The sequence below is a fragment of the Bubalus bubalis genome, chromosome 8 (genome assembly GCF_019923935.1).
Source record: "Bubalus bubalis isolate 160015118507 breed Murrah chromosome 8, NDDB_SH_1, whole genome shotgun sequence".
Lineage (NCBI taxonomy): Eukaryota > Metazoa > Chordata > Mammalia > Artiodactyla > Bovidae > Bubalus > Bubalus bubalis.
Genome location: NC_059164.1, coordinates 85,969,954 through 85,986,343, shown reverse-complemented (window position 1 = coordinate 85,986,343; position 16,390 = coordinate 85,969,954). Strand labels below are relative to the sequence as shown.

The window sequence follows — 16,390 nt, the reverse complement described above, 5'->3', positions numbered from 1 at the left end:
AGATGGTCAACACTCAGATTGATTATATTCTTTGCAGCCAAAGATGGACAAGCTCTATACAGTCAGCAAAAACGAGGCCGGGAGCTGACTGTAGCTCAGATCATGAACTCCTTATTGCCGAATTCAGACTTAAATTGAATAAAGTGGGGAAAACTACTAGACCATTCAGGTATGACCTAAATCAAATCCCTTATGATTATACAGTGTAGGTGAGAAATAGATTTAAGGGACTAGATCTGATAGATAGAGTGCCTGATAAACTATGGACAGAGGTTCATGACATTGTACAGGAGACAGGGATCAAGACCATTCCTAAGAAAAAGAAATGCAAAAAGGCAAAATGGCTGTCAGAGGGGGCCTTACAAATAGCTGTGAAAAGAAGATAAGTGAAAAGCAAAGGAGAAAAGGAAAGCTATAAGCATCTGAATGTAGAGTGCCAAAGAATAGCAAGGAGAGATAAAAAAGCCTTCAGTGATCAGTGCAAAGAAATAGAGGAAAACAATAGAATGGGAAAGACTAGAGATCTCTTCAAGAAAATTAGAGATACCAAGGGAACATTTTATGCAAAGATGGGCTCAATAAAGGACAGAAATAGTATGGACCTAACAGAAGCAGAAGATATTAAGAAGAGGTGGCAAGAACATATAGAACTGTACAAAAAAGATCTTCACGACCAAGATAATCACGACTGTGTGATCACTGACCTAGAGCCAGACATCCTGGAATGTGAAGTCACGTGGGCCTTAGGAAGCATCACTACAAACAAAGCTAGTGGAGGTGATGGAATTCTAGTTGAGCTATTTCAAATTCTCAAAGATGATGCTGTGAAAGTGCTGCACTCAATACACCAGCAAATCTGGAAAACTCAGCAGTGGTCACAGGACTGGAAAAGGTCAGTTTTCATTCCAATCTCTAAGAAAGGCAATGCCAAAGAATGCTCAAAACTACCGCACAATTGCATTCATCACACATGCTAGTACAGAGAAGGCAATGGCAACTCACTCCAGTACTTTTGCCTGGAGAATACCATGGATGGAGGAGCCTGGTAGGCTGCCGTCTATGGGGTCACACAGAGTCGGACATGACTGATGCAACTTAGCAGCAGCATCAGCACATGCTAGTAAAGAAATGCTCAAAATTCTCCAAATCAGGCTTCAGCAATATGTGAACTGTGAACTTCCTGATGTTCAAGCTGGTTTTAGAAAAGGCAGAGGAACCAGAGATCAAATTGCCAACATCTGCTGGATCATGGAAAAAGCAAGAGAGTTCCAGAAAAACTTATATTTCTGTTTTATTGACTATGCCAAAGCCTTTGACTGTGTGGATCACAATAAACTGTGGAAAATTCTGAAAGAGATGGGAATACCAGACCACCTGACCTGCCTCTTGAGAAACCTATATGCAGGTGACGGAAGCAACAGTTAGAACTGGACATGGAAAAACAGACTGGTTCCAAATAGGAAAAGGAGTACGTCAAGGCTGTACATTGTCACCCTGCTTATTTAACTTACATGCAGAGTACATCATGAGAAATGCTGGGCTGGATGAATCACAAGCTGGAATGAAGATTGCTGGGAGAAATATCAATAATCTCAGATATGCAGATGACACCACCCTTATGGCAGAAAGTGAAGAAGAATTAAAGAGTCTCTTGTTGAAAGTGAAAGAGGGGAGTTAAAAAGTTGGCTTCAAGCTCAACATTCAGAAAACTAAGATCATGGCATCTGGTCTCATCACTTCATGGCAAATAGATGGGGAAACAGTGGCTGACTTTATTTTTGGGGGCTCCAAAATCACTGCAGATGGTGACTGCAGCTATGAAATTAAAAGACGCTTACCTTGAAAGGAAAGTTATGACCAACCTAGACTGCATATTAGAAAACAGAGACATTACTTTGTCAACAAAGGTCTGTCTAGTCAAGGCTATGGTTTTTCCAGTAGTCATGTATGGATGTGAGAGTTGGATTATAAAGAAAGCTGAGCGCTGAAGAATTGATGCTTTTGAACTGTGGTGTTGGAGAAAACTCTTGAGAGTCCCTTGGACTACAAGGAGATCCAGCCAGTCCATCCTAAAGGAGATCAATCCTGGGTGTTCATTGGAAGGACTGATGTTGAAGCTGAGATTCCAATTTTTGGCCACCTGATATGAAGAGGTAACTCATCTGAAAAGACCCTGATGCTGGGAAAGACTGAGGGCAGGAGGAGAAGGGGATGACAGAGGATGAGATGGTTGGATGGCATCACTGAGTCAATGGACATGAGTTTGAGTAAACTGTGGGAGTTGGTGATGGACAGGAAGGCCTGGCATGCTGCGGTTCATGGGGTTGCAAAGAGTTGGAGAGGACTGAGCGACTGAACTGAACTTCCTGCATCTCCTGCTTGGCAGGCAGATTCTTTACCACTGAGCCACCTGGGAAGCCCCACCCTGCTATGTACTAAGATAAGATACTTGAGATAGGGAGATTATACTATATTATCCAGGTGAGCTCCAAATGCCTTCAATCCTAAATCCTCATAAGAGTGAGGCAGATGGAGATTACACATTCATAGGTGCTAAGTCCATTCACTGGTGTCCAACTCTTTGCAAGGCTATGGATTGTAGCCCTCCAGGCTCCTCTATCCATGGGATTCACCTGGTAAGGATACCGGAGTGGGTTGCCATTTCCTTCTCCAGAGGATCTTCGCAACATTTCTTAGACTGGTTCTTTACTACTGGCACCACCTGGGAAGCCCATGCTGTTTATTAGTTGTTAATAATTAACTTTTGTTGAAGATGCTTTCATCAATATGATTAGATATAAAAACAAATAACTTCCAGAATTGGGTGAAGGTTGATTGTAGTCGTATCTAGTACAATGACTGACATGTAGGGAGTGCTCAACGAAGGTGACTTTATGCTGTGGTTTTTACTGGTAACTGTTGGCTGAGGGCACACTATTTTGAAAAATCTTCTTAACTGATAATTCAGTGGGCCTTGATAAATTTGCAGTAAATTTCCCTGTGCCTACCATCTAAGAGTGTTTTACAGAATACTACTAGAAAAATTTTCAGTGATTGTGAAGTTCCAATGTTTCTTAGAAATGCGTATTTTCTTGAGAAGATGGGACTTTACCTTGGATAATATTTATTATGCCTTGTATAATAAGCGTTTTTGCATTTACACTGTTGTAATCCTTACAGGTAGGAGTCTGTATGTACTTTGGCTCAAAATTATGAAATTTACTAGTTTATTATAATCTATATGGTTTAGAAAATTAAAAGGAATCAGTGTTACCAATTCAGATTTAAAAAAGAATACTATAGTTCTGATTTTATGGGAATTAAACATGGTTTTGTTTTTCCAACTAGTACAACTGAATTTTAAAATGGAAAACCAATTTGCTAAATTATATAACTATCACACATATCCTAAACACATAACTGATTATGGAAATAATAATTTCACTAGAATGGAAATGGTTTCAATTCAAGAAATAGCCTATTGGTGAATTTCAAAAAATTACTATTTTCCATACTGTTTAAAAGAGACATATTAAAATCATACCTCAAATTCTTCAGTAAACCCACTACTTGCATGTAAGTCTGCAACATGCTTTGGAAAGTGCTTTATTGGAATTGCTCCAACATCATCTAAGTGAATAAAAAAAATTAAGTTGGAAAGGATAACTCAACAGAAATAAATGTGCCTCTCATTTGTGGGGATTTATAAAGAGCTTTCTTCTAAAACAACTTCAAAATTCAATTATTCCTATAATCTCAACTGAATCTATGTTCAGAGAAACAATAAACAACAATTATCAATTTTCTCTACATTTACTATTAATCATAACCTGCATTTTAGAATTCTGATTTCATCAGGAATCTTTTCCTTTCATACACTAAAGAGAAAACAATTAATTTTCAATGTTAAGTTATAAAAAACACCCAATGGACTGCATCGCTTTATGGGTAATTTTCTTTAACATGAGTGGGAGTTGCCTGTCAATTCTGGGGAAAAAAATGCAGAAATAATATATTTTCAATTTTACTATGGATTTAACATAATATACAGTGCAATTTCAGTTTTATACAATTGTATGGTTTAGAGTCTCTCCATTAAATTGTCAGATGTTTACATTTGAAAACATTTTTTCTTTTTCTCTATAAATAATAGAAAACATTTATATGCAGACTATTCATTAAGTATACTGTCAAGAACCTTTGGGACTTTTAATCTGTAAAATTTCAAGAATTCTAACTTGAAAAAATGCTATGTAAACAAAGTCACTGGATCTGTTAATTAATTGTGAAGGGGCCAATTTTTTTACCTGTTTCTGTTTTTTCTCTTTTTTCCCCCCTGGAAAGGCTTTCTTAGATTAAACATATTACTAGTTCACAGTGTGCAACTTCACAAGTGATATCTCTGACAAGGAAACATCAAACACATTTCACTAGAAACAGTTATTTACATCAACAGATGTTCAGCATCTAGGCCATTTAATACTTTTAAGCTTCAGTTACCAAGAATTTGTTGATTTAAAAAAAAAATTAGAATCCATCTGTTCTCTTTCAGATAAGTGTACCTGAATACTAAAATTGAATTAGCAAGTTAAGCTTAAGAAACACTAGACAAAGGTGTAATTCCACCTTCACACCTACAGAAGCATCTTGCCTGGAAGTAGCTTTTATAATTAGATAAGAAAACAGAAATAACTTGTCACATCTAAATCATTAGTCCTAAGCTCTGTCAAACCCATGGATATTCCTCAGCAGAGCTAACCTCTTTCCATGAGTAAATTGATTACTTCTCACTTGCTATCATGTCTTCCAGTAATTTCTTTTACGAATTGGTCTGCAAGTAGGTGAGACTAGCTTATCTTTTTATTTTCTGATTTCACATGAACGTATGCATATGTTGGGGGTGCTCAAGAGTGCATCTTTGAAAGCTGAGCAGACGAAAGGAGGAGATGCCCTTGATCACCAACAGGGGGTTCTGGATTTCCTGGACAACCCAATTTTGGATTATTTTATTTATTGTTAATAATAAACTGTGTTGGACTTTAGATAATGTTAGAGTTAATTTGCTTACCCATGCTGACAGGGTATGTAGGAGAGGTATGTTTGACAGTGAAGGGAACTAAACCCAACAGATAACTGAGAGCAATCAGTCTCAAAAATTCTAAGCATGTTAATAAGAAATGGTGCAGTACTAAAAGAAAGGACAGAATTTTAATATAAACTGGAAAAGCCAATAAAACAGTGGTGGTTAAAGACACAAAGTTGATAAAAGAGGTGAAAGAGCAAGACAGGTCTAACTCCTACGTCTGTTGAAAATTACAATGAAAATGCTTCTGTTTTATTTTTCTGTTTTTTAAATTGCATGAGACTTCAGAAGATAACATCCTGTAGAATGTGCACCTCAAGCAGTAACATATGGCATCTCAGACAATTTAAAAAGAGACTTCTGTACAAAGACACAGAGAGGAATGTTTCCTTTTGCTTTCCCTGGTCTCCTTGTCCTTGTATCATCCTCTGTCCTCCTGTTCTTCCTTAATTCCCACATTTCTAGACAACTTTTTGTTGTTACCACTTTTCATCCTGAAATGTTATAAAATGTTAATTCAACAAGTGTCTGCGACCTTAGTGACAATGTGATTTCCAGAGTCAGTGAGAGTCTTAAAGTGACTCCTGTTAATACTTGAATATTGTTAACTAGGTAAGTTCTGATAAAGCAGTTGATGCTTTCCCAGGTATTCAACCGTCTGACATTTTTACTTCACATATTTCCGGCAACCACACTTTCTTTGTGCTCATGTTTCTTTTCTACCTTCACCATTATATAGTTTCTTTATTTTCCCTTAATGTAGTTAAGAAAACTTTTCCTACATTCACTCAGATAATCAGAAAGAAATTAAAGTTTATTCTTATTTTTGTGGTTTTGTCCTGTCCATCCTTACTGCATTGATTTAGTCTGACTTTTGGTGTTTAGATATCCACTAAAGTAATTGAAATGACTGAAAGTCAGCATTATTCCTTACTAATATATTATTGCTATTAATATTTATGTTCTTTAACATACAACTGAACATAACAATCTGAACAACTATAAATTATTTTGTCACATCACCTGTATGGTTAAGACTATTCAAAATTAACAAGTTAAAAACCTGAATGCCTGATACATAATATTTTAGGCAACACATTTACTAATCTACATTATAGCATTTGCAAAGTACTTCAATAAGGACAAACCTTCCAACATCATGCTTTTCATTTAACATCTACCAGCTACTCCGGGTCACACTTTAAGCTATTACCTGAAATTGGAAAGATAGGTGTTGGAGGTGTGGATATTACTCGAGGGGACGTACTGTCCTCTAAATAAAAATGTGCAGTCTGGAAACATTTCCTGGAAAGAAAAGAAGGCAATTTATACTACTAGCTGGAACGGACAAGAATGGACAACTTCTGAGATGCTTAAAAATTATGACAGAAATCTTCAGAATTAAAAAACATAAGTGGAAATCTATCACCTACTTTTACAAAACACAGGTATTAAAGAATTTTACAGCCTCCAAATTTATCTCAGTTTTACCTGTACCGGATGCAGAAGAGCGAGCAGGTATCAGACATGCTATAAGCAAAGGTAACACTTGAACTTGCAGTTGGTGCCAAGGAGTAGGATAGCTCAATACCCTAGCTGCTCTTCTACTGTTGCTGTATACCAGAGTGTCCTGCCACTTTGGACAGGATCAGAGTGGAAAAGATAGCCTATCCAAAGCTATTTTTCACTCAATATTTAAAGGATCATGCCATTCTGAGGCTATTCAGCTGCTAGCAAAAGTTAGCAAGGAATGACCAGGTAGAAGCGAATTTCCACTATGGTAACATTTTGATGAAAAAAGACAGCTTTATATTACAAGTGTGACAATGTTGTAAGGACAAAACGAAGTGAAGAAATAATGAGCGTGTAACCAAAAACAGGAGTGATTTTCTCTCCAACAGATGCTAGCCTTGATGAGGGTTTTGAGAATGAATATATTTGGAATCAACCACAACTATGACCTACAAGGTCACCTGAATCTATTTTCATTTAGATAATAAGAGTAACATCTGGTAAGAGCTCATGTAAACTATTGAGAAGAGCAAAGAACCAACTGCTGCTGTAAACTAATGTAAACTATCATTAATTAAAAAATGTAGATAATTAAAACTGCTAATGACACTCTTTGATGTGGGTCATTTAATTTATTTGAAGCATTACTCATAAGTGGTTAAGTTTAAATGGAAAGATCTGTTTGAGTGAAAGTGCCAATCTCATTTTTCATTTGAAAAATCCAAGCAACAAGATATTTATCCTAATGAACTTTAACATTTGTTCTTATATGACACACTTCAATTGTGGTATTTTCTATCAATAATCAGTTCTCTGCATAAAATTCTTGAATGGTTTCCCACTGGAATAAGAACGATATTCCATTATTTCAGCAAGGGCGGTTAGACCCTCTGTGACCTGGTTCCCCCTCCATATCCCCACCAGCAGTCTCATCTCATTACTTCTTCTGCAACCACTAGGCTCTAACCCACTGGTCATCCCTTTCTCTTTCCAAGAAGTCCTGCAATATTACCCCAGGGTCGTGGTTCTTGGTGTTCCCTCTGGCCACTTGCCTCTTTCCCATCACTCACACATTGGCTTAAATGCCACTTCCTCTGAGAGTCCTCTGACCACCTAAGCTATTAATAAAACTATAAGCCCCTCTGGCTAAGTCACTATTCTGCCCCTTTTTTGCTTGTTTTATGGCACTTATCACTCTCTGAAATACTTTATTTATATATTTGTTTATTCATTGTTCATAATTTTAGTTGGTCCTCCCTCACCAGAATGTAAGTCCCCCAAAAGCAAAGATGTGCATGCTCAGTCGTGTCTGACTCTTTGCAGCCCTATGACCTGTGGCCCATCAGGCTCCTCTGTTCATGGAATTTTCCAGGCAAGAATACTGGAGTGGTTTACCATTTCCTTCTCCAGGGGACCTTACTGACCCAGGGATTGAAGCCACATCTCCTGTTTCTCCTGCACTGGCAGGCAGATTCTTTACCACTGAGCAACCTGTGAAGCCCAACAAAAGGCAAGACATTTGGTCTTAATGTAGTGTTAGTCCTCATAATAATGTCTGGCGTGTTATAGGTGCCCTGGAATATTTGTTCAATGAATTCACTGCCATAGGTATCAATAGTACAAAATTATATAGTTTATTTATAACTCTAATGTCACAAGTTTAAAAACAAATCCAAAGGTAATGATGTGCACAGCAAAAAAAATAGCTATCTGCTGTGATAGTATAATCATAATCAAACCTGTGAGAGTACAGATAATTGACAGAACACACGAATGTCTTCGACAGGGAAGAGGTGATGTAGGAGGAAGACAAGTGCATGTACCATCAACTGCGATGTGGGGCAAAAAGGCCCCAAGCAAGGCTCATATCCTGAAGAGTGGAAGAAGTCTGGCAGGGTAATGAGAAATGGAAAGAGGAGGGCCACAGGTCTCAAGATAAAGATTCTTCTCTATTGAAAATCCACATCTGAGCAGAACTGACACCAGTCTGGAGCAGAAACTTCAGGAAAGTGTGGGTCATCTGTGCAACCACAGATGTAGTATCTTCTGCCCCACTGATAGGGAGACACTGGATTTGATACTTGCTTTTAAGATCACAGGACTAAAAATCTCTTTGATTCCTTTAAAATATGGTTGCAAAAGCCAGCTGAAAGGGCTTTTCTTTATTTTTCAATGAATCTTAAAGTTGTAAAATATTTAATACCTTAAGGGACCTAGTGCAATATCACAGCTAATACCAGAGTCCTTCCTCTAGCATCTCTGACATATAAAAAGGATTCAGTTTGAATCCTCCCGTGACAAGGAGCTTACTTCTCTATGAATCATCTTTAGCTACTACACATTTCTTATACTAACCCAAAAATCAATCCCTTGTAAGTATCTCCAAATGGTACCCAAAGAGGAGACCCTCTTGTTCCAATATAACGCCTCTTACTGTTGATATTTTTCTTATATTGAGCCTCAAACCTATCTCCCTGTTACTTTGACATATTGGCTTTAGCTCTGTACCTTATAGATTTTTAGATTGTAGTGTCCAAATCTTTAAATACCTAAACCCTACCTATCTGTGGGCCAAACCTTTTTTGACTTTTCTCCTTGAAGTTTATGTCCAATAACAAACATGTTGTAGATCACTGAACATGTCTTGCCTGCTCGAACTCAGTTATTTCTTCTCCCTGCTTTAAACATGGTTCTTCTTCTGACCAAAATGCCTCGGTCACTAATGTGCCATGCAAATATTTCCTGTCAAAAGACAGCTCAGTGGCATCTTCTCTGTGAAACAGCCTCTCATTTCTTAAGCAGATTCTTGCACTCCAGTTTCTGTTTCTATTATAATGAACACAAACGTCCATTCACACTCTTGTTTAAAAAGACTGCTTTAAAAAATATGCTTAATCCAAGAATGCCCTTCAATTTATTTTAAATATTTTAATTAATTGGTGGTAAAAGTAATCATTTTGTAGTATATTTGTTTTGGGCCTTTATCCTCATTATATATATTTTTTAAAGATGGGGCCATGTCTTTTGATTTATGTAGACCCAATTTTAAATACAATGCCAGGAGTGCAATAGGTATTAAATGTTGAATGATTAGATGGATTTCCAGTAGAATTTCCAGTAGAATTCCACCAACTATAATGTATACAGCTGCATCCTAGACTCTCTTGCCTACTGGAGCCTCAAATGAGACTAACTTAAAATTTCAAAACATTTGGGAGGAAGAGGTAGAATATACAGCTAGAGAAGGATGGATTGATGGGTGGATGGATGGATGGATGGATGCCTAGACGGAGGATGCGTCTGAGAGAATGGGAAGAAGGCAACATCTCTTACAATGGGAAAAGGCAAATTAAGACATATCAGTACCAAGGTTTAAGATGTTGCTAATATTCCTTGTAGTAAATTCCAGCTCCTCTTTTCAGCTATGTAATCAAATATTTATTGGTTTTAGAAAATAAGTGGTCTAGTAATGTTACTTGTATTAACAGGTAACAAAAGAATCTTATAAATCATACCAATAACCTTAAAAGTAGGAAACAATTAAAATAGTACAGGATTCATTCTGGATGAAGAGCATCTGTATGTGGCTTAGGAACTCTTTATGGTACAGTCTTACCTAGGAGGTGACATTCTATATAAAAGGTAGCATGGCACTGGGAGTCCTCCATTCTGGATGGTAGCTACCAATGACCCACAAATTTAAATTTAATATCAAGAGAAAAATTATATTGCTTCTCTTCCCACTCTCCCCAGTCAGAACAAGGGTGCCTAAGGAAAATTCTGTTCTATATTCCTTTTGATGGAGTGCTGTTTATTTGAACACATTTTTGGTATTTTTCAGATTCTAACTATTAAAAAAAGCTCTCCAAAATTTTCTCTTTGTTATCTTTAAAAAGAACTTTTTGAAGCTATTCTTAGGGAAATAATTTTGTGTCTTGGAAACTTATGATTTGGCTCATGTAAATTATACCTTAAAACATCTGGAAAATAATTTCAAGGCATATTATTTAATGTATGACAAGATTCGGTATCTATGGTCCATCTGTTCTGTATCAGCAGTGAGTGTCTTCACGTCTATGTGCTAAGTGTTGATAACTACGTCTCCTGCTAATTATCACTCAGCCATGAAGAAAAAAGTGATGACTGTTTTAAACTTGCAGACATAGGTCCTATCAATCAATGTTAATCTGATTATTTAATTTACACCTTTTCATGACAGTATTTGGAATTAAAAGCTAGAAATGTATAATTATTATTCCAGTTTTTGGATCCTTACACAAATACGAAACAATATTCGTTATGCTGTATTCTTCACAGAAACCCTGAAGAAAATCTGACTCCAATCTAAAAGATAATCTCTCCCCCAAATAGTAAAAAGAGGACACTAATTCCTAGATGGGTGAGTGACTTGCCCAAAGACATATAATAAATGTTGGGCAGAACTGGAAAAGAGACCCAGATTTTATTGTCTCTGATTTGTTCTGTCTTCCTGCTATGGCATGCTTTCTCTTAAGATTTATACCAAACCTAAGAGACCACTTTGAGTTAGGTAAATTAGGCAAAAGAGAGGATTTATCATACCATTTGTGATTATTTTTTGTCCTAAATAATTAGGTTAGAAAAGTGTTTTAATATATAAACTGGAAAAACTTATAAGGACAATGTTACTATTAAGACTCTTGTTGGTATGTCATTAGATTTTTAAACCTTTCTACGGGCTCTAGTTTGCACAAAGGTCTAAAATGTTTCCATATTGGTGAATGAAATCATGTTGCTCAGAAATGCAGCTACCTTTGAATGTGAATAATTCAGACAAACGCTGAAGAATGCACTACCATTGTCATTTTGTAATTTAGCAAACAGTACTCCTAGTGTATTCGTCTCACTGATTTAAAAAGTTACATTTGGGAGTGAATTAACTTCAAATGGCTGTAAGTTGGACAGTTATGTTAAATTTGTAAACGGATAAGTAAGAGTAACAAATTTTATCAGGATGTTTGATTATTAGATATAAAGCTAAGTCACTTCAGTCGTGTCTGACTCTGTGCGACCCCATAGACGGCAGCCCACCAGGCTCCCCCGTCCCTGGGATTCTCCAGGCAAGAACACTGGAGTGGGTTGCCATTTCCTTCTCCAATGCATGAAAGTGAAAAGTGAAAGTGAAGTCTCTCAGTCGTGTCCGACTCTTAGCGACCCCATGGACTGCAGCCCACCAGGCTCCTCCGTCCATGGGATTTTCCAGGCAAGAGTACTGGACTGGGGTGCCATTGCCTTCTCCAATTAGATATAAAATATATACATAAAACTCTAAGAGTGTTCATATTTTAAACTAACACTCTGTACGCAAATTATGTGTTATTTGTAAGGAAAACAGAAACATTTCATGGAGGAAGGTCAAATTAGTGTTTTCCAACTTATAATTTCATCTTTTTTTATCCACATAAGTATGGATGGAATGGCCTACTAATAACAAAAGATATAAATCACTCCAGGCTTGACTTTACCATGAAATCTCAAGTCATATTAAATAAGGCACTGATTTTCAATTTTGTAGAAAATAAACTTGGAATATTAAGTAACATTAAAAAACTCATTCTAATTACTTCAACCTTTTAACTATAAACTATCTAACACTTTAACTGAAATTTATTCTAACACTATTTACTATGAAATAGAATATGATCTCATTTCCCACCCTATTTTAAGTTTGTCTAACTTCAATTCCCATTAACTTCAAAAACTGACTTGGCAGGGAAAATTAGCTTAGATATAAAACAGTAATCTGAACAAACATGGACATCACTGTTGGTAAGAAGTCTGGCCAACAAGTCCCGTGGGGAGTAAGAAGAAAAGCAGTATGAATTCTTGCTGAGCAGACATTTATGCATTAGGTACTGTGCTGGTGGTACTCTGCTAAACATGAAATCTTCTGTCAAAAGAGGCACTGGTGATTACAGGAATCATTAAAGAAAGCAATTTTGTTTGCATGATGTTATGGACACAACACTCCTAATCCATTCATGATAACAAAAGCATGATCTGTTTGCTATAGTCTGCAGTCTACTCTGTTCTTCAAAAGAAGTCAGATATGAAATATGGCTGCTCATGGAAACAGTCTACCTTAGTCAACCAATATACAACCACATGCAGCTAGATGATCCAACCCCACAGTCTCAGACACACACAGCTCATCCCTCCTTTCCAGCCTTCCTACCTGCGGGGACCCTGCCTGGCACACCCTTCTCCTGTAGTTTCTCTTTGTGAATCCTATCCAGCTCAAGCTCAACATTTCTCATTTATGCTGTCCATTCTGGCCCACCAAGCTCCTTTTTTCTCTGACTACTCTTAGCATTAAGAGATTTCAGCTACCAAAACCTGACAACGACGCCACAAAAAAAAGAAAACTACAGGCCAATATCACCGATGAACATAGATGCAAAAATCCTTAACAAAATTCTAGCAATCAGAATCTAACAACACATTAAAAAGATCATACACCATGCCCAAGTGGGCCTTATCCCAGGGATGCAAGGATTCTTCAATATCTGCAAATCAATCAATGTAATACACCACATTAACAAACTGAAAAATAAAAGCCATATGATCATCTCAATAGATGCAGAGAAAGTCTTTGACAAAATTCAACATCCATTTATGATAAAAACTCTCCAGAAAGCAGGAATAGAAGGAACATACCTCAACATAATAAAAGCTATATATGACAAACCCACACCAAACTTTATCCTCAATGGTGAAAAATTGAAAGCATTTCCCCTAAAGTCAGAAACAAGACATGGGTGCCCACTTTCACCACTACTATTCAACATAGTTTTGGAAGTTTTGGCCACAGCAATCAGAGCAGAAAAATAAATAGAAGGAATCCAAATTGGAAAAGAAGTAAAACTCTCACTATTTGCAGATGACATGATTCTCTACATAGAAAACCCTAAAGACTCCACCAGAAAATTACTAGAGCTAATCAATGAATACAGTAAAGTTGCAGGATATAAAATCGACACACAGAAATCCCTTGCATTCCTATACACTAATAATGAGAAAATAGAAAGAGAAATTAAGGAAACAATTCCATTCACCATTGCAACGAAAAGACTAAAATACTTAGGAATATATCTACCTAAAGAAACTAAAGACCTATATATAGAAAACTATAAAACTCTGTTGAAAGAAATCAAAGAGGACACTGCTGCTGCTGCTAAGTTGCTTCAGTCGTGTCCGACTCTGTGCGACCCCATAGACGGCAGCCCATCAGGCTCCCCCGTCCCTGGGATTCTCCATGCAAGAACACTGGAGTGGGTTGCCATTTCCTTCTCCAATGCATGAAAGTGAAAAGTGAAAGTGAAGTCACTTAGTCGTGCCAACTCTTAGCGACCCCATGGGCTGCAGCCCACCAGGCTCCTCCATCCGTGGGATTTTCCAGGCAAGAGTACTGGAGTGAGGTGCCATTGGCTTCTCCAAAAGAGGACACTAATAGACGGAGAAATATACCGTGTTCATGGATTGGAAGAATCAATATAGAGAAAATGAGTATACTACCCAAAGCAATCTATAGATTCAATGCAATCCCTATCAAGCTACCAACAGTATTTTTCACAGAGCTAGAACAAATAATTTCACAATTTGTATGGAAATACAAAAAACCTCGAATAGCCAAAGCAATCTTGAGAAAGAATGGAACTAGAGGAATCAACCTGCCTGACTTCAGGCTCTACTACAAAGCCACAGTCATCAAGACAGTATGGTACTGGCACAAAGACAGAAATATAGATCAATGGAACAAAATAGAAAGCCCAGAGATAAATCCACATACCTATGGATACCTTATCTTTGACAAAGGAGGCAAGAATATACAATGGAGAAAAGACAATCTCTTTAACAAGCGGTGCTGGGAAAACTGGTCAACCACTTGTAAAAGAATGAAACTAGAACACTTTCTAACACCATACACAAAAATAAACTCAAAATGGATTACAGATCTAAATGATAGACTAGAAACTATAAAACTCCTAGAGGAGAACATAGGCAAAACACTCTCCGACATAAACCACAGCAGGATCCTCTATGACCTACCTCCCAGAATATTGGAAATAAAAGCAAAAATAAACAAAAAGGACCTAATTAAAATTAAAAACTTCTGCACAACAAAGGAAACTATAAGCAAGGTGAAAAGACAGCCGTCAGAATGGGATAAAATAATAGCAAATGAAGCAACTGACAAACAACTAATCTCAAAAATATAAAAACAACTCCTGAAGCTCAATTCCAGAAAAATAAACGACCCAATCAAAAAATAGGCCAAAGAACTAAACAGACATTTCTCCAAAGAAGACATACAGATGGCTAACAAACACATGAAAAGATGCTCAACATCACTCATTATCAGAGAAATGCAAATCAGAACCACAGTGAGGTACCATTTCACGCCAGTCAGAATGGCTGCGATCCACAAGTCTACAAGCAATAAATGCTGGAGAGGATGTGGAGAAAAGGGAGCCCTCTTACACTGTTGGTGGGAATGCAAACTAGTTCAGCCACTATGGAGAACAGTGTGGAGATTCCTTAAAAAACTGGAAATAGAACTGCCTTATGACCCAGCAATCCCACTACTGGGCATACACACTGAGGAAACCAGAAGGGAAAGAGACACATGTACCCCAATGTTCATCGCAGCACTGTTTATAATAGCCAGGACTTGGAACCTAGATGTCCATCAGCAGATGAATGGATAAGAAAGCAGTGGTACATATACACAATGGAGTATTACTCAGCCATTAAAAAGAATACATTTGAATCAGTTCTAATGAGGTGGATGAAACTGGAGCCTATTATACAGAGTGAAGTAAGCCAGAAAGAAAAACACCAATACAGTATACTAATGCTTATATATGGAATTTAGAAAGATGGTAATGATAACCCTGTATGTGAGACCGCAAAAGAGACACAGATGTACAGAACAGTCTTTTGGACTCTGTGGGAGAAGGAGAGGGTGGGATGATTTGGGAGAATGGCATTGAAACATGTATAATATCATATATGAAACGAATTGCCAGTCCAGGTTCTATGCATGATACAGGATGCTTGGGGCTGGTGCACTGAGATGACCCAGAGGGATGGTACGGGGAGAGAGGTGGGAGGGGGGTTCAGGATGGGGAACACGTGTACACCCATGGCGGATTCATGTGGATGTACGGCAAAACCAATACAATATTGTCGAGTAATTAGCCTCCAATTAAAATAAATAAATTTATATTAAAAAAGAGAGATTTAAGCTCCCATGCATACACTTCTGTGTAATATTTTACACATTTTTCACTGAAAACTCTTTCTCTTCAATAAGCATAAACATCTTGACAGTGGTGACTCTCCATTCATTCCTTTTTTTATATGCTCCCACAGTATTTCACACAATACTGAGCACATGGGAAACAGTCAACAAACATACTAAATATTTTTTAATAAACTGAGAAAAGATATTTTGGAATAACACAAAGAGTGGTGATGATAAACTTATAGATGGATGTTGCTAAACAAAAGGAAATGGAGTATAAATCTTCTGAACAAAACTCTCTTTTAAAACAAAAGGATAAAGTACTAAGTTATGCCCTTTCTTGGTTTAGATAGGTTTCCTTATATCATCATAAAGTCCTTGCTTCCCAACAGACACGGTTATAGCAGTTATACTGATTTGTATTACATCCCTAGTAAACATAAATTTGCACTGTGTTCCGTTTGCCGTAGGATCAGAAGTTTATGTCAGGTGCAATGTTCCGTGCCGTT

The 16,390-nt window shown here is 37.2% G+C and overlaps 1 protein-coding gene across 5 annotated transcripts in view; it reads right to left on the bottom strand.

Annotated features, from left to right (window-relative positions):
• PTPRZ1 (protein tyrosine phosphatase receptor type Z1) overlaps positions 1–16,390 on the bottom strand; it is a 210,330-nt gene that overhangs the window by 32,934 nt on the left and 161,006 nt on the right. For all 5 annotated transcript variants that reach the window (XM_025291413.3, XM_025291412.3, XM_025291414.3 and 2 more), the window contains exons 14-15: positions 6,297–6,388; positions 3,545–3,630 (exon numbers count right to left, since the gene is read on the bottom strand). In XM_025291413.3, coding sequence (XP_025147198.3) covers positions 3,545–3,630; positions 6,297–6,388 — 178 coding nt within the window. The remainder of the gene's footprint in view (positions 1–3,544; positions 3,631–6,296; positions 6,389–16,390) is intronic.